The sequence below is a fragment of the Pseudophryne corroboree genome, chromosome 10, assembly GCF_028390025.1.
Source record: "Pseudophryne corroboree isolate aPseCor3 chromosome 10, aPseCor3.hap2, whole genome shotgun sequence".
In the NCBI taxonomy this organism is placed as follows: domain Eukaryota; kingdom Metazoa; phylum Chordata; class Amphibia; order Anura; family Myobatrachidae; genus Pseudophryne; species Pseudophryne corroboree.
The window spans coordinates 60,310,821-60,335,683 of NC_086453.1; the positions used below are offsets into that span (position 1 = coordinate 60,310,821).

The 24,863-nt window shown below is 48.5% G+C and overlaps 1 protein-coding gene across 1 annotated transcript in view; it reads left to right on the forward strand.

Moving 5' to 3' along the window:
* LOC134965997 (kinesin-like protein KIF18B) overlaps nt 1–24,863 on the forward strand; it is a 205,018-nt gene that overhangs the window by 170,616 nt on the left and 9,539 nt on the right. Inside the window, exons 11-12 of the mRNA XM_063942446.1 lie at nt 18,492–18,580; nt 18,972–19,204. Coding sequence (XP_063798516.1) covers nt 18,492–18,580; nt 18,972–19,204 — 322 coding nt within the window. The remainder of the gene's footprint in view (nt 1–18,491; nt 18,581–18,971; nt 19,205–24,863) is intronic.

Below are 24,863 nucleotides of genomic sequence, written 5' to 3' on the forward strand. Positions count from 1 at the left end.
CATGTGGCGAAAATATGTTGCGTGGTGTGAGGCCAGGAAGGCCCCACGAAGAAATTTCAACTCGGTCGATTCCTGCATTTCCTGCAAACAGGAGTGTCTATGGGCCTCAAATTGGGGTCCATTAAGGTTCAAATTTCGGCCCTGTCGATTTTTCTTCCAGAAAGAATTGGCTTCAGTTCCTGAAGTCCAGAAGTTTGTCAAGGGAGTATTGCATATACAACCCCCTTTTGTGCCTCCAGTGGCACTGTGGGATCTCAACGTAGTTCTGGGATTCCTCAAAACACATTGGTTTAAAACCAGTCAAATCTGTGGATTTGAAGCATCTCACATGAAAAGTGAACATGCTCTTGGACCTGGCCTGGACCAGGCGAGTGTCAAATTGGTGGTTTTTTTCTCAAAAAAGCCCATATCTGTTTGTCCATTCGGACAGGGCAGAGCTGCGGACTCGTCCCCAGTTCTCTCCCTAAGGTGGTGTCAGTGTTTCACCTGAACCAGCTTATTGTGGTGTCTTGCGCCTACTAGGGACTTGGAGGACTCCAAGTTGCTAGATGTGGTCAGGGCCCTGAAAATATAGGTTCCAGGACGGCTGGAGTCAGGAAAACTGACTTGCTGTTATCCTGTATGCACCCAACAAACTGGGTGCTCTTGCTTCTAAGCAGACTTTTGCTAGTTGGATGTGTAATACAATTCAGCTTGCACATTCTGTGGCAGGCCTGCCACAGCCAAAATATGTAAATGCCCATTCCACAAGGAAGGTGGGCTCATCTTGGGCGGCTGCCCGAGGGGTCTCGGCTTTACAACTTTGCCGAGCGGCTATTTAGTCAGGGGCAAACACGTTTGTAAAATCCTACAAATTTGATAACCTGGCTAAGGAGGACCTGGAGTTCTCTCATTCGGTGCTGCAGAGTCATCCGCACTCTCCCGCCCGTTTGGGAGCTTTGGTATAATCCCCATGGTCCTTTCAGGAACCCCAGCATCCACTAGGACGATAGAGAAAATAAGAATTTACTTACCGATAATTCTATTTCTCGGAGTCCGTAGTGGATGCTGGGCGCCCATCCCAAGTGCGGATTATCTGCAATACTTGTACATAGTTACAAAAATCGGGTTATTATTGTTGTGAGCCATCTTTCAGAGGCTCCGCTGTTATCATACTGTTAACTGGGTTCAGATCACAGGTTGTACAGTGTGATTGGTGTGGCTGGTATGAGTCTTACCCGGGATTCATAAATCCTTCCTTATTGTGTACGCTCGTCCGGGCACAGTATCCTAACTGAGGCTTGGAGGAGGGTCATGGGGGGAGGAGCCAGTGCACACCACCTGATCCTAAAGCTTTACTTTTTGTGCCCTGTCTCCTGCGGAGCCGCTATTCCCCATGGTCCTTTCAGGAACCCCAGCATCCACTACGGACTCCGAGAAATAGAATTATCGGTAAGTAAATTCTTATTTTTTTCAACGTTCCCCTTCTATTCGTGTACTTTTTCTTGCTCCTTTTTTTTTTTTTTTTTTTCTCTCTCCTTTCCTCTTCTTTCCTCTTCTTTCTCTTTCTTGCTTTTACTTTAAACAAGATTTTTCTCTGTTTTGGTATAGATTCTATACTAGAAATGAAAAATAAAATGAGACTGATCATGCACACGTTTGGATTTAAGCAGGGTGCATACTGCTATTACTTGATAGCCTATATTGTCATAGAACTGTATATTTCATTCTGATGTGGTATGTAAAAACTTTTATCTGCATGTTCAATATCTTAACCTGTACAACTTTGATATTGTTTTGGCTACTGATCACTCTCAATAAAAACTCTAACTTTAAAAAAAAAAGAAATAGGCTTACTTAATGCACGCACCAGTGCTAGGACAGTGTCAGCACGCAGAGGCTTATGGCTATGTCAGTGGACTGCCGACGCAGACTCCAGGAAAGGTTTGGAAGGCCTACCCTTCACAGAGGAGGCCTTAATTGGAGATGAACTAGACCAGGGGTGGGGAACCTTTTTTCTACCAAGGGCCATTTGGATATTTATAAAATCCTTCGGGGGCCATACAAAAATTTCAACTTAAAAATTAGCCAGCCCCCACGGTAGTTATGCCCCCTAGTAGCGCCGCTTGGGGGGAGTGACAATGCTGATGGTCTGTGTAGCATACAGGACACTGCACCAGAGCTGTAACTAGACATTTTGGTGCTCTTCAGCAGAAAGTGAATTGGTGCTCCCCCTCCCACATAGGAAAGGATGGACAGTGCGCGGCGAATGCGCGCAGCAAAAAGTTAGAGGCATGGCTTAGTGGGGAAAGGGGGGGTGCCAACTAATAGTGCCAATTCACATTACGCCACACGGTATGAGCCGACATTCACATTACGCCACACAGTACGAGCTGAAAGTCACATTACACCGCACAGTACGAGCTGAAAGTCACATTAGGCCACACAGTACGAGCTGAAATTCACATTACGCCACACGGTATGAGCCGACATTCACATTACGCCACACAGTACGAGCTGAAAGTCACATTACGCCACACAGTACGAGCTGAAAGTCACATTACACCGCGCAGTACGAGCTGAAAGTCACATTACGCCACACAGTACGAGCTGAAAGTCACATTACGCCACACAGTACGAGCTGAAAGTCACATTACGCCACACGGTATGAGCCGACATTCACATTACGCCACACAGTACGAGCTGAAAGTCACATTACGCCACACAGTAATAGCTGAAATTCACATTACGCCACACAGTGCGAGCCGAAATTCACATTACGCCACACAGTATGAGCCGAAATTCACATTACGCCACACAGTGTGAGCCAAAATTCACATTACGCCACACAGTGTGAGCCAAAATTCACATTACGCCACACAGTGCGAGCCAAAATTCACATTACGCCACACGATTACAGCGTGGCTCAGTCTTGGTGCTGCAGTGCTGTTCCTCTTAGCCACGATCGCACCGCCTCCCCCTCAACACTCAATCCAGTCCTCTGAGGATGAGAGGAACAAGGCTGTACCAACACACTCCTCCAGCACTAAAAAATACTTCTCTTGCACACTAACGTTAACATCAAACCAATATCCCCCTGCACACCAACATACTCTACCAAACACAGTAGTATGATCCCCTGCACACCATCATGCCCTCTGTACATCAACATTATCTTCCTGCACATTAAAATGTCCCCTCTGCACAGCAATATGATCCCATTGCACACCAACAGGCTTCCTCCCCCCTCCTCCAACAGCAGGTTAGTCCCCACATCTTTAATTTATTTACCTTTTTTCTTTCACCGTTGACTGCCACACAGTGTCTAACGCCGCGGAATCTCCCCCTCTACTGGCCAGCTTCCTATAGTTCTCCCCCTCCGCTCTCCACCCTGCCACAGCCACACCGCGTAGTCACAGCTGCGCTATATACCCCCCCTCAGTTCTCCTGGGCAGAACTCAGAGGAAGAGCGGAAAGGGATGAGTAGGGTGACAGCCTCCCGTTGTCCCTCCTCTGTGTCCTCTCGCAGCGCCGCCCCCCAGCGCGCACGCTGCGCGTTTGGCAGCTTACCCAGCGTCCGTTAAATGCTGTCTCTCACTCCTCTCCTGCGGCTGCAGTACTGTGAGCGGGCTGGGCGGGCCGGGTAAAGTCTTTGCGGGCCGTAAACGGCCCGCGGGCTGGACGTTCCCCACCTCTGAACTAGACAAATGGATCTCCAAAGCTACTGCGAGTAAATCCACGTATCTTCCTTCTGCAGCTCCCCAGCCAGGAAGGCCTTCTCCGGACCTAATCCTTTCGGTCTGTTAAGTTCAAAGGCAAAACCAGAGGTTCTACAGCCACCAGAGGCGATAGTGGTAAACCATGATAAACAGCAACTGCAGGTTCACTGGAACAGAGCTCAAGTTGTGCTTCCTCAAAGCCTTCAGCATGACGGTGGACCGCGATACCTGGAAAACCAGCAGGTGGGAGCCCGACTAAAATTTTTCAGTCACATCTGGACAACATCATACCAGGATTTCTGGGTCATAGATCTTATTAGATCTTCTTTCCCATGGGTAGAGACTGGAGTTTCATGAGCTCCCACCTCACAGGCTCTTCAAATCAGGCTTACCAGTTTCACAGGAAGCAAGTATAACCTTACAGGATGCCATTCAAAAACTGGTACAGACTCAGGTCATTGTTCCAGTTCCACCTCACCTGCAAAACAGGGGATATTATTCCAACCTGTGTTTAGTACCTAAACCGGATGGTTCGATAAGGCCGATTTTGAACCTCAAGTCGTTGAACCCGTACTTACGAGTGTTCAAATTCAAGATGGAGTCTCTGAGAGTGGTGATCTCACGTCTGGAGGAAGGGGAATTCCTAGTGTCTCTGGATATCAAGGATGCGTACCTTCACATTCCGATCTGGCCGCCTCATCAGGCTTATCTACGGTTTGCACTGCAGGACTGCCACTACCAGTTCCAGGCCCTGCCATTTGGTCTCTCCATGGCACCGAGAATGTTCACCAAGGTGATGGCAGAGATGATGTTTCTACTCCGCAAACCAAGAGTGAACATAGGGGGTCATTCCGAGTTGATCAAATAGTCGCCGCCTATGGGGGAGTGTATTTTCGCTTTGCAAGTGTGCGAACGCGTGTACCTCTAGACTTAGCCCTTGCGATCATTTCAGCGTGTCTGGTCCGGATTTGACGTCCGATACACACCCTGAAAATGCCTGGACACGCCTGCGTTTTTCCAACCACTCCCTGAAAACGGTCAGTTGACACCCATAAACGCCCTCTCCCGGTCAATCACCATGCGTTCGGCTGTGCAAATGGATTCTTCGTTAAAACCGTCGCTCAGCAACAAACCGCTTTGTACTCATACGACGCGCCTGCGTATTGCGGTGCATGTGCAGTTTAGCCGCGGTTGAGATGATCGGTGCGCTGCAAAAAGTTGCTAACGAGCGATCAACTCGGAATGAACCCCGTAATTCCATACATGGACTATCTTCTGATAAAGGCACCGTCTACAGAACGGTAGATGGACAGTATTCGCCTCTCAACCACACTACTCCTGGATCATGGGTGAATTCTGAACTGACCAAAATCTCACCTGGAACCAACGCAGAGACTTTCTGGGAATGATACTGGACACGGAATCTGAGAGTGTTCCTTCCCCTGGAAAAGGTCAGTCGCCAGTCTGGTTCGGGCAGTCCTAAAGCCTACCCGGATCTCGGTGCATCTGTGCATTCGCTTTCTGGGGGAAAATGGTGGCCTCTTATGCTTCAGTACGGAAGGTTTCATGCGAGGCCCTTCCAGCTAGATCTATTGGACAAATGGCCCGGATCACATCTTCACATGCACCAGAGGATCCGTCTGTCGCCAAGAACCAGGATCTCCTTTCTGTGGTGGCTACAGAATTCCCACCTTGTCGAGGGTCGGAGGTTCGGGATTCAGAACTGGATTCTGCTAACCACGAAATCAAGCCTCAGAGGTTGGGGAGCAGTCACCCAGGGGGTGCAGTTTCAAGGAAGATGGTCAAGTCAAGAAGTCGTCCTTCCAATAAACTTCCTGGAACTCAGGGCTGTCTACAACACCCTTCTGTAGGCCTCATCCCTACATCGGAATCGGGCCATTCAAGTCCATTCAGACAATGTAACGGCGGTAACATACATAAACCGACAGGGCGGAATGAAAAGCAGAGCTGTATTGTAAGAGGTGTCAAGAATTCTCCTCTGGGTGGAAAAACACTACGTGGCGTCTGCAGTCTTCATTCTGGGAGTAGACAACTGGGAAGCAGACTTCCTCAGCAGACACAACCTGCACCCGGGGAAGTGGAGCCTTCACCCAGAAGTGTTCAGGTGCTTGACCCATCGGTGGGGATATCAACAAATCGTCATGATGGCCTCTCGTCTCAACAAGAAGCTCAAGCGGTATTGTTCCAGGTCGAGAGACCCACAAGCAGTGGTGGTAGACGCTCGGACAACTCCGTGGGTCTACCAGATGGTGTACGCATTTCCAAAACTTCCTCTAATCCCAAGAATTCTAAAAAGAATAAAAGGGAAAAGGTTCAATCAATCCTCATTGCTCCAGACTGGCCAAGATGGGCCTGGTATGCGCATCTTCTCGAGAAGCCGATCAAAGATTCGTGTCCTCTGCCTCTTCGAGACGATCTTCTGCAGCAGGGCCTGTTCATCTATCAAGACTTACCACAGCTACGTTTAACGGCATGGAAGTTGAACGGTTGATTCTAGCAAGGAGAGGGATTACTGACAAGGTCATCCCGACTATGATCCAAGCCAGAAAGGGTGTATTGTCTAAACATTACCATCGTATCTGGAAGAAATATGTCTCTTGATGTGAGAGCAGACAATATTCTGCGGTGGAATTTCATCTGGGATGTTTCCTACTTTTTCTGCAGTCGAGTGTGGATGTGGACCTACACCTAGGCTCCATTTAAAGTTCAGATTTCGGCCTTGTCTATTTTCTTTCAGAAACAATTCGCTTCTTTCCCTGAGGTCCAGACGTTCTTGAAGGGTGTTCTGCACTTACACCCTCCCTTTGTGCCTCCCATGACACCTTGGGATCTCAATTTGGTACTGCAGTTCCTTCCATCGGACTGGTTTGAACCGTTACAGAAGGTAGACGTAAAGTACCTTACGTGGAAGACCGTCACACTATTGGCCTTTGCTTCAGCAAGACGTGTGTTGGAGTTGGGCGCGTTGTCTTACAAGAGCCCCTACTTAATTTTCCATGAGGACAGAGCTGAACGCAGAACTCGTCAGCAATTTCTTCCTAAGGTGGTGTCCGCGTTTCACATCAATGAACCTATTGTGGTTACGGACACCTCTGCTACTTCAAAGTCTTTGGATGTTGTGAGGGCTATGAAGGTCTGTGCGAAGATACAGCTCGTCATAGGAAATTGGACTCGCTGTTAGTTCTATATGATGCCAACAAGATTGGGTGTCCTGCTTCAAAGCAGTCCATTGCTCACTGGATCAGGCTCACTATCCAGCATGCTTATACCATGGCAGACTTCCCGATTCCAAAATCTGTACAGGCCCACTCTACTAGGTCGTTCGGGTTCCTCTTGGGTGGCTGCCCGGGGTGTCTCGGCTTTACAGCTCTGCCGAGCAGCTACTTGGTCTGGTTCGAACACGTTTGCTAAGTTTTACAAGTTCGATACCTTGGCCTCTAAGGACCTTCAGTTTGGTCAGTCAGTTCTGCAGGAACCTCAGCACTCTCCCACCCGGTTTGGGAGCTTTGGTACTTCCCCATGGTACCAATTGGATTCCCAGTATCCCCTAGGACAGTGATGGCAAACCTTGACACTCCAGCTGTTGTTGAGCTACACATCCCAGCATGCCCTGCTACAGTTTTGCTATTTGGCCTTGCTAAAACTGATGCAGGACATGCTGGGGTGTGTAGTTCAACAACAGCTGGAGTGTCAAGGTTAGCCATCACTGCCCTAGGACGTAAGAGAAAATAGGATTTTAATTACCTACGGGTAAATCCTTTTCTCGTAGTCCGTAGGGGATACTGGGCGCCCGCCCGGTGCTTAGTTGTTCCTGCTCTTTGGTTGGTTAGCATGACTTTCCTCTTGTTCTGGTTGTGCTGGTTCGAATTCTCACCACTTTCCTTTTCTATATCATTCTCTCAAAGTATGTCCGACTCCTCAGGCACAGTTTCCTAGACTGAGTCTGGTAGGGGGGGGGGGGGGGGGGGCATAGAGGGAGGAGCCAACACACAGCCAAATTTCTATAGTGCCCATGGCTCCAAATGGACCCGCCTATACCCCATGGTACTAACTAGATTCCCAGTATCCCCTAGGGAGTACGAGAACAGGATTTACCGGTAGATAACTAAAATACTAGTTTTTGTAGGTATCTGGCCTGTAGATCGACCACTAATGGTAAGCATGCAAAAAGTTAACAGTGCTTATGGTCGACAGGATCAAATGGTTGACATGACAATAGTCAACACACATGGTCAACGCAACTTTTTAAGGGTTTTTTGCATTTTTTCTCTTACGTCCTAGTGGATACTGGGCTCTTGTACTTTAGTACCATGGGGTGTAGATTGGGTACACTGGAGCCTGGAACTTTAAAAACCTTTAGTGTGTGTGTATGTGTGTGCTGGCTCCTCCCCTCTTTGCCTCTCCTATCAAACTCAGTTTAGAAAAATGTGCCCAAGGAGCCGGGTGCATTTCCCTGGAGCTCCAGAGAGTTTCCTTTGTTTTTATTTTAGTTTATTATTTTCAGGTAGCCCTTGTTGGCAACCAGTCTACCTGCTTCGTGGGACTTAGAGGGGGGGACCAAACCAACCTCCTGAGGGTTAATGGTTCGTAATCCCAGCTGACAGGACACTGAGTTCCTGAGGTACTGATCACACATCGTTAGTATGTGTGCCCACTCCAGCAGCTAGCCGCCACCCTCTAACAGATGCCGAAGTACAAGATGCCTTGAGTGTTACACCGGGTTTCCGGTTAGCGGGTCCCCGGTGCAGTTTTGGCGGCAAGTCACGCGGCGGTCACGGGCCCAGAGCTGCGGTGCCCGCTGCGGACAAACTGGCTAAGGGCTGATGCCCCTCAGTGCTCACTGCCACAAAAAGGCTTTGTGTGTACTGGATGCATATTATGATGTTATTTCTAACATAGCCAGTGTATATTAATGATCAGGGACCTTGCCATTACAGGGGGCGGGGCTTCCCGGAGCGGGACCTGAGGCGGGAAGGCGCCATTTCCTGCTGCTGCAGATGAAGGCTGCATGCACGCTGCTCCTCCGCAGACCCACGCTGCTACAGGACTCTGTGCTGGTACCAGGGGGTCATAGAAAGGGGGGAGCACGCCAGCGGTAGCACCGCTGCACTACTGTCAGGTCATACACTTAGTTACACATTGTACTGCTGTGTTTCTGTGTGCTGGTGTCCGCTCCTCTGTGTCACTCCAGGGGCTCTCTAGGGTCTATGTGGAGGTGTTGGTCAGTGGGCTGCACTGTTTTTACAGTTGTGTAAGATGTCTGTGGACATGGTAATGTGTGCTGCTTGTAACTCAACCCAGTCTTCAGCGGGGTCACTCGTGTGAACAATGTTCCTTGTCTCCACAAGGTCACAGTTCACAGGCACCTGACTGGCTAGATAGTTTTAAAAGCATGATTCAGAATGTTAATTCAGAATTAGCTGCAGCTAGAAAAGAGAGACAGGTGTTAAAACACTCTCTTGATTGTGTGGCCAAAGCAGCAGATACCAAGAAGGCTTCTCAGCCCCCTCTAGTGGTTTCACATAAACGCTCACTGCCACAGGTGCTCCAGTCTGATTCTGATCAGCCTGATGTAGATGATGATGATGATATGGATGAGGACAGCTCTCTGTCCCCAGGGGTGGAGACCCTCATCTTTGCTGTGAGAGAGTCTCTTCACATACCGTCAGAGCCAGATGAGGAGTTGTATTTTAATGTTAGACCAAAGACCTCAGCAACTTTTCCTGTATCTAAAGAGTTAAACTCCCTGGCCAAGGAAGCAAGGTTAGACCCTGATAAAAAAAAAATTAAAATTCCTCAGAGGTTTTTAACTACATTTCTCCTCCTACCTGATGAACGTATGGGAACCCCCCTCCCCCCGAACCCCTCCCCCCCCCCCCTCCCCGAACCCCTCACCCCAGTCAAGTGGATACGTCTGTATCCAGACTGTCTAAGAAATTGGTACTGCCGATGCCAGGGACCACGCTCAAGGCAATATATATGGCAGCAGGCGCAGCACAACGCCCCACGATTGTTTGTGGTTGGATTTTCAGGGCAGTAGTCAAGTGGTCAGATAATGTTGTTGACGGTTTAGACTCTCTGCCCCGAGATAAGGTCATTGCTCTGCTGCAACATTATACAGGATGCTGCAAATTTTATGAGTGAGGCTTTTAAGGATTTGTGTAAGACAAATGGCCGCACTACTGCTATGGCTGTTTCGGCGCACAGAGCTCTGTGGTTAAGTCAGTGGTCGGCAGATGCTGATTCCAAAAAGGGTGTAGAAAATCTTCCCTTTACAGGTTGATACCTTGTTTGGAGACAAGTTAAATAAATGGATCTCCCAAGCACCGTAAGTCTACCTATCTGCTGTCGGCTGCGCCAGCTGCTAAACGTTATTACACCAGACCCTCCTTGCAGTCCTTTCGTGCGGCAAGGTTCAGAGGCAGGAGCCGAGGGGTCCCAACCACTCCCAGAGGATCTCGCGGTAAGTCCCGTAAACCTGCAAATGCTGCCTCCCTGGACCAGACCACCGGATCCCCTGCCGCTAAGCCTTCCGCGTGACGTTTGGCCCCAGCAGCAAGGCGACGTTCAGGTAGGTGCTCGCCTACAAAACTTCGCCCACGTGTGGGCGGAATCCTACCGGGATCCTTGGGTGAGGGACCTCATTTCCCAAGGATACCGGCTGGAATTTCAAACACTCCCTCCTCACATATTTTTCAAGTCGGGCTTACCAGCTTTACCCGCAGCAAAAGGGAGTGGTGGTTCCAGTACCTCCTCCGTTACACAACAGGGGGTTTTATTCCAGTCTTTTTGTCGTTCCCAAACCAGACGGTTCGGTGCGCCCCATCTTGAACCCTTATCTGTGGGTGTTCAAATTCAAGATGGAATCCCTGCGGGCGGTGTTGTCCTCTCTGGAGGAGAGGGATTTCCTGGTGTCTCTGGATGTCAAGGATGCTTACCTACACATTCCCATGTGGCCCCCTCATCAGGCTTACCTCAGGTTTTCCATATTGGATGACCATTTCCAGTTTCAGGCCTTAACCTTTGGATTATTCACAGGTCCGAGGGTCTTCATCAAAGTCATGGCGGAGATGATGCTGCAACTGCGCATGATGGGAGTAAATATAGTCCCCTACTTGGACGATCTCCTCATAAAGGCTGTGTCCAAGGAGCATCTGCTGCACAGCATCGATCCGATGATTCGCCTACTTACAGATCATGGGTGGATCCTAAATTTCCAGAAATCACACCTGGAACCGACCCAACGTCTTCAGTTCCTGGGAATGATTCTGGATACAGCGTCTCAAAAGTTATTTCATCCGATGGACAAGGCCTTGACTATCCAGGCTATGGTTCGCTCGGTGCTCAGTCCTCGCAAGGTATCCATACATCTTTGCATTTGATTACTGGGCAAGATGGTGGCTGCTTAGGAGGCAATCCAAAACGGCTGATTCCATGCCCGTCCATTTCAGGTGGATCTACTGGACAAATGGTCAGGGTCTCGCCTTCATATACATCAGGAAGCGACCTTATCTCCGAAAGCCTATGATGGCTACAGGTTCCTCACCTGGTGGAGGGCAGGAGTTTCAATATCCACTCATGGACCCTACAGACAACGGATGCCAGCCTCCTGGGTTGGGGGGCTGTGACCCAAGGAGCCCAGTTCCAGAGGATATGGTCGAGACAGGAGTCTGTTCTGCTGATAAACATCCTGGAACTCAGGGCAATTTACAATGTTGTTCTGCAGGCGTCTCATCTCCTGAAGGATCAGGCGATCCAGGTTCAGTCAGACAACTCTACGACTGTGGCGTACAAAAACCGACATGGGGGAACAAGAAGCAGAGCAGCGATGCGAGAGGTATCAAATATCCTCCTCTGGGCGGAGGCCAACGCAAGGGCCATCTCAGCCATATTCATTCCAGGAGTGGACAACTGGGAAGCAGACTTCCGGGGGAATGGGGCCTACATCCCCAGGTGTTTCAACAGCTAATTATCCCCTGGGCCTGTCCGCAGATAGATCTGATGGCTTCTCGACTCAACAAGAAGCTATGCCGTTACTGTTCCAGAACGAGGGATCCGCAGGCTGTTGCAGTGGATGCACTGAAGACGCCGTGGAGTTACCAGTTTGTGTACCTGTTCCCTCCTCTACTGCTAATCCCAAGGGTTCTAAAAAGACTAAGAAGGGAAAGCATTCAGGCCATTCTAATTGCCCCAGATTGGCTGCGACGAGCGTGGTACTCGGACCTCCTAACCATGGCTCTGGAGGATCCCTGTCAGCTACCGCTCCGAGAAGATCATCTTCAACAAGGCTAGTTCGTCTATCGAGACTTACAGCGGCTGCGTTTGACGGCTTGGAAGTTGAGCGGGAGATTCTAGCTAGGAAAGGTCTTCCCTCCAGGGTTATTTCCCCCATGTTCCAGGACAGGAAGATGGTTACGTCGAAACATTACCATCGTATATTGAAAAAGTATGTTTCCTGGTGTGAGGGTAGTAAGGTTTCTCCCGTGGAATTTAGAATTGCTCGTTTTCTACTTTTCCTGCAAGCAGGAGTGAAAGTGGGCCTACGGTTAGGCTCCATCAGAGTTCAGATTTCTGCGCTCTCTATTTTCTTCCAGAAACAACTTGCCATGTTGCCTGAAGTACAAACTTTCTTGAAAGGAGTTCTTCATTTGCAGCCGCCCTTTATACCTCTCACGGCTCCGTGGGACCTCAATGTGGTTCTGTTCTTTCTCTAGACAGACTGGTTTGAACCCTTACATAGGGTGGAGTTAAAATTTCTCACCTGGAAGACGGTGATGTTATTGGCATTGGCGTCTGCCAGATGAGTGTCCCTTATTTGATATTTCATGAAGACAGACCGGAACTTAGGACCCGTCCTCATTTTTTGCCAAAAGTGGTGTCCAGCCTTTCATGTGAATCAACCTATTGTGGTTCTGGTGTTGTCTGACGCTTCCTGAGTCCCCGGATGTGGTCAGAGCCCTGAAGATTTATGTCAAAAGGACGGCTCGTCATCGGAAATCTGAATCGCTGTTTGTCCTTTATGATGCCTCCAAAGTTGGTCGGCCGGCTACTAAGCAATCTATTGCTCGCTGGCTCCGATTGACCATCCAACAAGCATATACTTCGGCGGCTCTGCCATTGTCGACGTCTATTCAGGCCCACTTGACAAGGTCGGTGGGCTCTTGCTAGGTGGCTGCCCTGGGAGTATCGGCCCTACAGTTGTGCCGAGCTGTCACTTGGTCTGGTTCGAACACGTTTGTAAAATTCTATTGGTTCGATACCCTGGCCCGGAATGACCTTCAGTTTGGTCAGGCGGTTTTACAGGGGTCTCGGCGCACTTCCACCTGTTTGGGAGCTTTGGGACTTCCCCATGGTACTAAAGTACTAGACCCCAGTATTCACTAGGACGTAAGAGAAAATAGGCATTTAATACCTACCGGTAATTCCTTTTCTCCTAGTCCGTAGTTGATACTGGGCGCCCCCCTCAGTGCTTCATTCCTGCTTACCTGTGTAAGTATTTGGTTGGACCGGCTTTGCGGTCTCATTATGTTGTTGGGATAGCTGTGCTATCCTGGTTGGGTTGGTGTTGCCATCCTCTGTTCTGGTTAGCGCCCTCCTTTCGTTCATGGTTGTGTGTTGGCTTGTTGCCTCACCGATGTTGTAATGATACCTCTCTCATATTATGTCCGTCTGCTCACGCACAGTTTTCCTAGACTGTCTGGTAGGAAAGGCATAGAGGGGAGGAGCCAGCACACACACATACACACACTAATGGTTTTTAAAGTGCCAGGCTCCAGTAGACCCAATCTATACCCCATGGTACTAAAGTACAAGAACCCAGTATCCACTACGGACTAGGAGAAAGGAATTACCAGTAGGTATTAAATTCTTATTTTTTCGACTTTATATTACTTGTACCATCCATGTCTAGTACGGTTGGGATTAATAACCTGTGCTGAGCGCAGGGTAACGGAGTGATGCCCTTTGCTCGCCATGCAAGGGGATGGAGTACTTTAATTGGGGTTCCTGGTGGTTTAACTGCAAAAACGACACACACAAAGAAAAAAAAGAAGAAGAAAGAAAAAAAAAGAGGAGTCTACAATTTTCTACGTCGACCTTTTCATGTGTTGACCTTTTGTACCTGTCGACCTTTTTCCATTCTCTACCTTTTCCATGTCACCCTAATTGGCATCCACCTAATGATCCATGCCCATTTTGGTGTGATCTTCCCCTTTTTTTTTTTTTTTTTTAAAGCCAATATTTGAAATTGATCTCTCTCTCTCTCTCTCTGAATTACCGAAATGAATGATATATAGAACTGACTTGAGTGCATAAACGTAACTAAAGGGCCCATTTATCAACGTGTTTTAGCTATTTCAAACTTTGCGTTTGATAAATGGTGCTCCAGCCAATCAGCTCCTAATTCTCATCTTTTTAAACACATGACATGAGCTGATTGGCTGGTGCACCATTTATCATTCGTAATGAGTGATAAGAATATTACTCATTGATAAATCTTACCCTATATTCCATGTTTGGCTTGAGACACTAAATCTAAACCTTCCTGACGACCAGTGAGACTTGTTGTACGGAAATGCAGTGTGTGGATTGGTTGATTCATACACCGTGGCGTGGTCAGTTATGTAACAGTGACGACATCTTCGTTTTTTTGACCTGTATCAACATGACACTATCCCAAAAGGCCATCTAAATTGGGGAGTGGTGATGTTTATTACAGCTGCTGCAGAAAGTAGGAACGTTAGATTTTGCTTATACGTTTGTTTGTTTTTGGGCTTTTATTATTTCTTTTGTTACTTTTTAGATCTGAAATTTTAACATTTGTGGTTAAATGGTGCTGTAAAATAGCTTTGGGACAGAGATGGATTTCTGTGACTTCAAAAACAAAATATTTGATTTGCAATTTGTTCTATTCTAACAATTTATGCAAATGTCTTGTTTTCAAAATAAGAATGAAGTTAATAACCCATAAAACCGTTAATTGGATGATGTTCTGAGTCTGAAATGTGCATGTTGTGTAGCCTGACAAAGGGCAGTAAAGTTTGATTGCTTAGATGTTTTGGTTATTGTTGCTGCAATGCAGATGGGAATAATAATTGTGTATACAGTACAATCTGTGATGCCATGTACCAATGGCCGTCGTAGTTACGAACATGTTTTCTATTACATAAGCTTTGAAAATCACAGCCCTTTGAAGATATTTATGATAGGAATGCAGTGCAATAGTCTTTCCAATTGCAAAATAAAATCTTTACATAGTGTTCACTCTAGGATTTTTTTAGGGCAGGGTGCTGATCACGGGGAGGGCACATTTTTAATTCGGGAGGGCACATTTTTCATTCGGGAGGGCACATTTTTCATTTAGAAGGGCAAAATTAGGTACATACTATAATGCTTGGTCCTCCCATTCTGAAAGGCCAAAGAATGGACAGTGCCCGGCGAAAAATTTAGGAGCGCTGTTTTTCATGGGGAAGGAGCACGGCCACATAATAGTGGCAATTCACATTACACCACAGAGTAGTGCAGCTAATACTCACTGCACCAGGTAGAACCTCCTATACACACTGCGACAGGTAGATCACGTTATACATATTGCGCCAGATAGAGCAAATTCTACACTTTGCGCCAGGCAGAGCACGTTATACACAATGCACCAGATACAGAGCACTAAGAAACATTACACCACGTAGAGAGCACTGAGAAACATTGCACCAAGTAGAGAGCACGTTATATACATTGCACCAGGTAGAGAGCACTGAAAAACATTGCACCAGGTAGAGAGCACGTTATACACATTGCACCAGGTAGAAAGCACTGATTAACATTGCACAAGGTAGAGAGCACATTATACGCATTGCACCAGGTAGAGAGCACGTTATACACATTGCACCAGGTAGAGAGCACATTATACACATTGCACCAGGTAGAGAGCACTGAAAAACATAGCACCAGGTAGAGAGCACGTTATACACATTGCACCAGGTAGAAAGCACTGATTAACATTGCACAAGGTAGAGAGCACATTATACGCATTGCACCAGGTAGAGAGCACGTTATACACATTGCACCAGGTAGAGAGCACGTTATACACATTGCACCAGGTAGAGAGCACGTTATACACATTGCACCAGGTAGAGAGCACGTTATACACATTGCACCAGGTAGAGAGCACTGAAAAACATTGCACCAGGTAGAGAGCACGTTATACACATTGCACCAGGTAGAGAGCACTGAAAAACATTGCACCAGGTAGAGAGCACGTTATACACATTGCACCAGGTAGAGAGCACTGAAAAACATTGCACCAGGTAGAGAGCACGTTATACACATTGCACCAGGTAGAAAGCACTGATTAACATTGCACAAGGTAGAGAGCACATTATACGCATTGCACCAGGTAGAGAGCACGTTATACACATTGCACCAGGTAGAGAGCACGTTATACACATTGCACCAGGTAGAGCGCACTTAGAAACATTGCACCAGGTAGAGAGCACTGAGACACACTGCACCAGGTAGAGAGCACTGAGAAACATTGCACCAGGTAGAGAGCACTGAGACACTGCACCAGGTAGAGAGCACTGAGACACACTGCACCAGGTAGAGAGCACTGAGACACACTGCACCAGGTAGAGAGCACTGAGACACACTGCACCAGGTAGAGAGCACTGAGACACACTGCACCAGGTAGAGAGCACTGAGACACACTGCACCAGGTAGGGTACATTTTTGATCTCTGCTTTTTTTGTGCCAATTTTACTTACTGGGGGCTGATGCTGCGGGAGTTGATTGCGCTGGTCCCCCCTCACACACCGCGGAGCTGGTTAAAAATGGCCACCACATTGATCCATGCACACAGAGGAGGGAGGGCTGGGTTTGCCTCGGCGGGAGAAGCAAACCCAGCCCTCCTTAGCTTACCAGATTCCCTTCAGCCAGTGCATCAGCGCGACAAGCCTAAGGCAGCTGCAGGGGGCAGTGACAGCGCGGCGGGACAGAGCGGCGGGGAGGAGCAGGGGGCAGTGACAGCGCTATGTGACAGAGCAGTGGGGAGGAGCAGGGGGCAGTGACAGCGCGGCGGGGAGGAGCAGGGGGCAGTGACAGCGCGATGTGACAGAGCGGCGGGGAGGAGCAGGGGGCAGTGACAGCGCGATGTGACAGAGCGGTGGGGAGGAGCAGAGGGCAGTGACAGCGTGATGTGACAGAGCGGTGGGGAGGAGCAGGGGGCAGTGACAGCGCGATGTGACAGAGCGGCGGGGAGGAGCAGAGGGCAGTGACAGCGTGATGTGACAGAGCGGTGGGGAGGAGCAGGAGGCAGTGACAGCGCACCCGGCGCGGCGGTGAGTAGGCAGTCCTTTAGTAATCAGCAGGGCGGGCACAAACGGGCAGGGCGCATTCTGCCACTCAGAAAAGGGGCAGGGCGCAGCGCCCCGTGAAAGAAGGCTAGAGTGAACACTATTTACAGTAGTTTCTGTAAAAAGAAATCGCCAAGCATATTATACATGTCATTAGTGTTTCACATATATAAATCACTAGTCACTAATAACACGTATGAAAATAATCAAAGCTCACCGGTGCTGGGGACATTGGAGATGAACCTGGGCTTTGCTTGCTTAAAAACAAAAGTGTTTTAGGGGATTTCATCCATCTTTGGTTGGTATCAGAAGCGTTAAGAGCTAGATTGGGTACACACTTGGCTGACGAACCCAGTAAGCAATACACGTTTGCCAGTTGGTCATACCATGTGTGTGACCAGATATCCCAAATGGGCAGGGATTTAAATTAGCCTGCCCGTCTGTGATGTCATTGTTGGCGGTTCCTATAGCCAGCATAATGGGTTGGTTGGCCAGTCGCCCGTACACACGTACAGCTATATCCCCATCTGTCGTGCTGCAGGGCCAACTCGATACATCTGAACGGCACCATTCACAGACATATCTGTTGTACACACGAGCCGAGGCACTTTAATATATTATTCGTCGGCTGCACCACCAATGTATCCCAGCAGAAGAGGTGTCTGAGTGTATTTATTTATATTATGGTTAAGGTTAGTACCAAGTATATTAGTGCACCTGCCATCTACAATGGGGTTTCTCAAAGGTTGTTGTTGTTTTTTTTTCTTCTTCAAAATTCTTAAATGTATATTCACATAGAGTTCTGAAATGCATTTAAACATTTTTCATACCCTACTTATACATTTTGCATATGTTTTATTTAGGAAAGAGTTTAATGTTCTGTTAACTGAACTATGTACCCAGGCTTAGAATCTGTTTCCTGCCTTACCAAAGGTCCAGAGCAGTGTTCATAGGCACCCCCTCAGCCATATTGCAACCTCACCTGCGTTTTATGAGAGCTCCCTGTATTTCACGTCATTAATATCAGGATCATTTAGACCTCAACTGCCGCCATGCCGTCCCTGATCTTCCCGTGCCACACTGACCGTTGAAATCGATGTGCTCCATCAGAAGCTGAAAGAACGCAAGCAAACAGCATTCGGCTTCACTGTATACAGCTTGAGTCTGTTAGTCTAGCTCTCGGAAGCATTATAAAATTTGTATATTTTAATAATTTAATATGTGGCAGGTCTCTTTTTAATTTGTTTCTGTGCTATATGTATGGCCCCGGGTGGTGGACGGGTTAGAAATGGTGAAAAGCGGCAGAAGATCAGAAATAGCTCAGCCATGGGGAGTGACATTGATGCCATCTGTACCTATAATCCTGATATGCCTGGCCCTGCATGAAACAGAACACCTAGTATTCACTCACTTTCTGTTCCAGGATCTTATGTCGGACAGCATTGAAAGGGGAGCAGGAGAAGAATCCAGTCTCGGCGTACTACTGGATCTGCAAAACAATAGCACTGACAAGTAAGTGTCTTCAATAGGTCTAGGTTGGGATAACTCCTGTAAGCTTAGGACCCATCGATAACTTCTCTCCTCAGCCAAAAGATCTGGCTTCATAGTCCTACGCCTGGTTGGGGCAACCACATTGTGTGCTGCAAGCAGCCTATAGATGCAGCCAGTGACCATAACTTAGGCACAGCAGGGGACAGCAGCAATTGTCCTATAAATGCAGCCAATCAGGTCACCAGAAACCAGTGACTCCTCACAGGTAACTTATTCTGCATTGTCACGAATATTCCACCAATAACTTCAGAGTTCATATTTTATAGTGGCAGGAGAAGTAAAACCAATCCTCTTTGCTGTCATTTATTGCACCCTGGATATAGACCATTCTAAGGGTCCATTATTGTTTCAGCTTGGTTAATGCTCTTCTACGCGTTGTCCGGAAACAGTACGCACTTCTGAAGCAGGCTGGTCTCCAGACGCCAGAAATGGATGCTGAGTTGCAAACTCTGGAGGTTATGGCAGCAGGCGGTCAGAGTGTGACTGATGTAATACAGGATGAGATGGAGGATAAACCTAAGGTTTGCGGGACAGTTACCATTGAGACCGCCAAAGAAGAGGACCTACAACTGCCATCAATGGAAGGTAAGTCCGAGCTCCTCCTGATCAGGCTAAGCAGCCTGTGGCTCTTTGGCTGTTGGCAAGCAGTGCATGCTGGGAAATGTATTGACAGCTGGAGTGACGCGTGTCTTGTTGCCGAATCGTGATACTGCACAAACTTAACGCATTTATTTATTCAGTTACAGTGTAGACGTTTCTTCTTCACTCACAGCCATAATTAAAGCTTCACGCCCTTTTTGAAAAAAAGCACTTATTTTCGTGTTATCTATGTCGGCAAATAATTAGCTTTCCCTTATCTATTTGCGCCTAGTTTCCCTGTGGAATCCTCTGTTTGGGGTCAGCCACTACCTGGAATGGAGCACAGGAATTAGGTGCAGTGCTGGTGATGTAGTGCGCACATCAGCTGTACTTATGGTAGCCCCTAAAATACCAAAGGCTGGGTCATTCATAACTCTCTGCTCGTCATATGTAATAGTTGTGCCTTAGATAAGGGGGCAATCACCAATATATTTGTAGGTAGGTACTTTCCCAGGGACCTCACCATTAACCGAGAAGAAATTGCAGAGATGTTCTCCTTGGCATTAGGCTGCCTTGTCCATCTAGGATGGGAGCCGTGTATTGTATGGTGGCACGTGATTGGATGGCCCAGTTATGTGCATTACTAGCTGCAGACCTCCTGTACCAGCAGATATGAATTGCTCACCTGGGTCTCGTCTCCAGTATTGTGTTCCCATTTCACAGGTAAAGGTAGGTCTGGAGGAGGGATGTGGATGCGACACCGAGGGTGTGCAGTGATAAAAGAATAGGCAAAGGTTCTCCCCAATACTGGTGACTCTTTGCTTTGGGCTAAATTGCTACTTTTCTCTAACGTCCTAGTGGATGCTGGGGACTCCGAAAGGACCATGGGGGATAGCGGCTCCGCAGGAGACTGGGCACAAAGTAAAAGCTTTAGGACTAGCTGGTGTGCACTGGCTCCTCCCCCTATGACCCTCCTCCAAGCCTCAGTTAAGATTTTGTGCCCGAACGAGAAGGGTGCAATCTAGGTGGCTCTCCTGAGCTGCTTAGAGTAAAAGTTTAAATAGGTTTTTTATTTTCAGTGAGACCTGCTGGCAACAGGCTCACTGCATCGAGGGACTAAGGGGAGAAGAAGCGAACTCACCTGCGTGCAGAGTGGATTGGGCTTCTTAGGCTACTGGACATTAGCTCCAGAGGGACGATCACAGGTTCAGCCTGGATGGGTCCCGGAGCCGCGCCGCCGGCCCCCTTACAGAGCCAGAAGAGCGAAGAGGTCCGGAAGAATCGGCGGCAGAAGACGTTCCTGTCTTCAAATAAGGTAGCGCACAGCACTGCAGCTGTGCGCCATTGCTCTCAGCACACTTCACACTCCGGTCACTGAGGGTGCAGGGCGCTGGGGGGGGGAGCGCCCTGAGACGCAATAAAACACGTTTTAAACCTTATATGGCTAAAGAAATGCATCACATATAGCTCCTGGGCTATATGGATGCATTTAACCCTGCCAGTTTTCCTAAAAAAAGCGGGAGAAAAGGCCGCCGTGAAGGGTGCGGAGCCTATCTCCTCAGCACACAAGCGCCATTTTCCCTCACAGCTCCGCTGGAAGGACGGCTCCCTGACTCTCCCCTGCAGTCCTGCTACAGAAACAGGGTAAAACAAGAGAGGGGGGGCACTATTTGGCAGTTAATATACATACAGCAGCTATAAAAGGGAGAAACACTTTTATATAAGGTTATCCCTATACAGATATAGCGCTCTGGTGTGTGCTGGCAAACTCTCCCTCTGTCTCCCCAAAGGGCTCGTGGGGTCCTGTCCTCTATCAGAGCATTCCCTGTGTGTGTGTGCTGGGTGTCGGTACGATTGTGTCGACATGTATGAGGAGGAAAATGATGTGGAAGCAGAGCAATTACCTGTTTTAGTGATGTCACCCCCTAGGGAGTCGACACCTGACTGGATGGTCGTATTTTAGGAATTACGTGACAATGTCAGCACTTTGCAAAAAACTGTTGACGACATGAGACAGCCGGCAAATCAGTTAGTGCCTGTCCAGGCGTCTCAAACACCATCAGGGGCTCTAAAGCGCCCGTTACCTCAGATGGTCGACACAGACCCAGACACGGATACTGATTCCAGTGTCGACGGTGAGGAGACAAACGTAATGTCCAGTAGGGCCACACGTTACATGATCACGGCAATGAAGGAGGCGTTGAACATTTCTGACACTACAAGTACCACAAAAAAGGGTATTATGTGGGGTGTGAAAAAACTACCCGTAGTTTTTCCTGAATCAGATGAATTGAATGAGGTGTGTGATAAAGCGTGGGTTTCCCCCGATAAACTGCTGATTTCTAATAAATTATTGGCACTATACCCTTTCCCGCCAGAGGTTAGGGCGCGTTGGGAAACACCCCCTAGGGTAGATAAGGCGCTCACACGCTTATCAAAACAAGTGGCGTTACCGTCCCCTGATACGGCCGCCCTCAAGGAACCAGCTGATAGAAGGCTGGAAAATATCCTAAAAGGTATATACACACATACTGGTGTTATACTGCGACCAGCAATCGCCTCAGCCTGGATGTGCAGCGCTGGAGTGGCTTGGTCGGATTCCCTGACTGAAAATATTGATACCCTGGATAGGGACAGTATATTATTGACTATAGAGCATTTAAAGGATGCATTACTATATATGCGAGATGCACAGAGGGATATTTGCACCCTGGCATCAAGAGTAAGTGCGATGTCCATTTCTGCCAGAAGAGGGTTATGGACGCGACAGTGGTCAGGGGATGCGGATTCCAAACGACATATGGAAGTATTGCCGTATAAAGGGGAGGAGTTATTTGGAGTCGGTCTATCGGACCTGGTGGCCACGGCAACAGCTGGAAAATCCACCTTTTTACCCCAGGTCACCTCTCAGCAAAAAAAGACACCGTCTTTTCAAACTCAGTCCTTTCGTCCCCATAAGGGCAAGCGGGCAAAAGGCCACTCATTTCTGCCCCGGGGCAGAGGAAGGGGAAAAAGACTGCACCAGGCAGCCTCTTCTCAGGAGCAGAAGCCCTCCCCCGCTTCTGCCAAGTCTTCAGCATGACGCTGGGGCTTTACAAACGGACTCAGGCACGGTGGGGGCCCGTCTCAAAAATTTCAACGCGCAGTGGGCTCACTCGCAAGTGGACCCCTGGATCCTGCAGGTAGTATCTCAGGGGTACAAATTGGAATTCGAGACGTCTCCCCCTCGCCGGTTCCTGAAGTCTGCTTTACCAACGTCTCCCCCCGACAGGGAGGCGGTATTGGAAGCCATTCACAAGCTGTATTCCCAGCAGGTGATAATCAAGGTACCCCTCCTACAACAGGGAAAGGGGTATTATTCCACGCTGTTTGTGGTACCGAAGCCGGACGGCTCGGTAAGACCCATTTTAAATCTGAAATCCTTGAACACTTACATAAAAAGGTTCAAGTTCAAGATGGAGTCACTCAGAGCAGTGATAGCGAACCTGGAAGAAGGGGACTTTATATGGTGTCTCTGGACATCAAGGATGCTTACCTCCATGTCCCAATTTGCCCTTCTCACCAAGGGTACCTCAGGTTTGTGGTACAGAACTGTCACTATCAGTTTCAGACGCTGCCGTTTGGATTGTCCACGGCACCCCGGGTCTTTACCAAGGTAATGGCCGAAATGATGATTCTTCTTCGAAGAAAAGGCGTCTTAATTATCCCTTACTTGGACGATCTCCTGATAAGGGCAAGGTCCAGAGAACAGTTAGAGGTCGGAGTAGCACTATCTCAAGTAGTACTACGACAGCACGGATGGATTCTAAATATTCCAAAATCGCAGCTGATTCCGACGACACGTCTGCTGTTCCTAGGGATGATTCTGGACACAGTACAGAAAAAGGTGTTTCTCCCGGAGGAGAAAGCCAAGGAGTGATCCGACCTAGTCAGGAACCTCCTAAGACCAGGCCAAGTGTCAGTACATCAATGCACAAGGGTCCTGGGAAAGATGGTGGCTTCTTACGAAGCGATTCCATTCGGCAGATTCCACGCAAGAACTTTTCAGTGGGATCTGCTGGACAAATGGTCCGGATCGCATCTTCAAATGCATCAGCTGATAACCCTGTCTCCAAGGACAAGGGTGTCTCTCCTGTGGTGGTTACAGAGTGCTCATCTCCTAGAGGGCCGCAGATTCGGCATTCAGGATTGGGTCCTGGTGACCACGGATGCCAGCCTGAGAGGCTGGGGAGCAGTCACACAGGGAAGAAATTTCCAGGGCTTGTGGTCAAGCATGGAAACGTCACTTCACATAAATATCCTGGAACTAAGGGCCATTTACAATGCCCTAAGTCAGGCAAGACCTCTGCTTCAGGGTCAGCCGGTGTTGATCCAGTCGGACAACATCACGGCAGTCGCCCACGTAAACAGACAGGGCGGCACAAGAAGCAGGAGGGCAATGATGGAAGTGGCAAGGATTCTTCGCTGGGCGGAGAATCATGTGATAGCACTGTCAGCAGTGTTCATTCCGGGAGTGGACAACTGGGAAGCAGACTTCCTCAGCAGACACGATCTTCACCCGGGGGAGTGGGGACTTCACCCAGAAGTCTTCCACATGATTGTGAACCGTTGGGAAAAACCAAAGGTGGACATGATGGCGTCCCGCCTCAACAAAAAACTGGACAGATATTGCGCCAGGTCAAGGGACCCTAAGGCAATAGCTGTGGACGCTCTGGTAACACCGTGGGTGTACCAGTCAGTGTATGTGTTCCCTCCTCTTCCTCTCATACCAAAAGTACTGAGAATCATAAGAAGGATAGTCTTTACTCCTCTACTAGTGGCTCCGGATTGGCCAAGAAGGACTTGGTACCCGTAAATTCAAGAGATGCTCACGGAAGACCCGTGGCCTCTACCTCTAAGAAAGGACCTGCTCCAGCAGGGACCATGTCTGTTCCAAGACTTACCGCGGCTGCGTTTGACGGCATGGCGGTTGAACGCCGGATCCTGAAGGAAAAAGGCATTCCGGATGAAGTCATCCCTACCCTGATCAAAGCCAGGAAGGATGTAACCATACAACATTATCACCGTATTTGGCGTAAATATGTTGCGTGGTGCGAGGCCAGGAAGGCCCCTACAGAGGAATTTCAACTGGGTCGTTTCCTGCATTTCCTGCAAACAGGACTGTCTATGGGCCTCAAATTAGGGTCCATTAAGGTTCAAATTTCGGCCCTGTCAATATTCTTCCAAAAAGAACTGGCTTCTGTTCCTGAAGTTCAGACGTTTGTCAAGGGAGTACTGCATATACAGCCTCCTTTTGTGCCTCCAGTGGCACCTTGGGATCTCAATGTAGTTTTGGGATTCCTAAAATCACATTGGTTTGAACCACTCACCACTGTGGACTTAAAATATCTCACATGGAAAGTGGTAATGCTGTTAGCCCTGGCTTCAGCCAGGCGTGTCTCAGAATTGGCGGCTTTATCCTATAAAAGCCCTTACCTAATTTTTCATACGGACAGGGCAGAATTGAGGACTCGTCCTCAATTTCTTCCTAAGGTGGTTTCAGCATTTCACTTAAACCAGCCTATTGTGGTGCCTGCGGCTACTAGGGACTTGGAGGATTCCAAGTTGCTGGACGTAGTCAGGGCCCTGAAAATATGTTTCCAGGACGGCTGGAGTCAGAAAATCT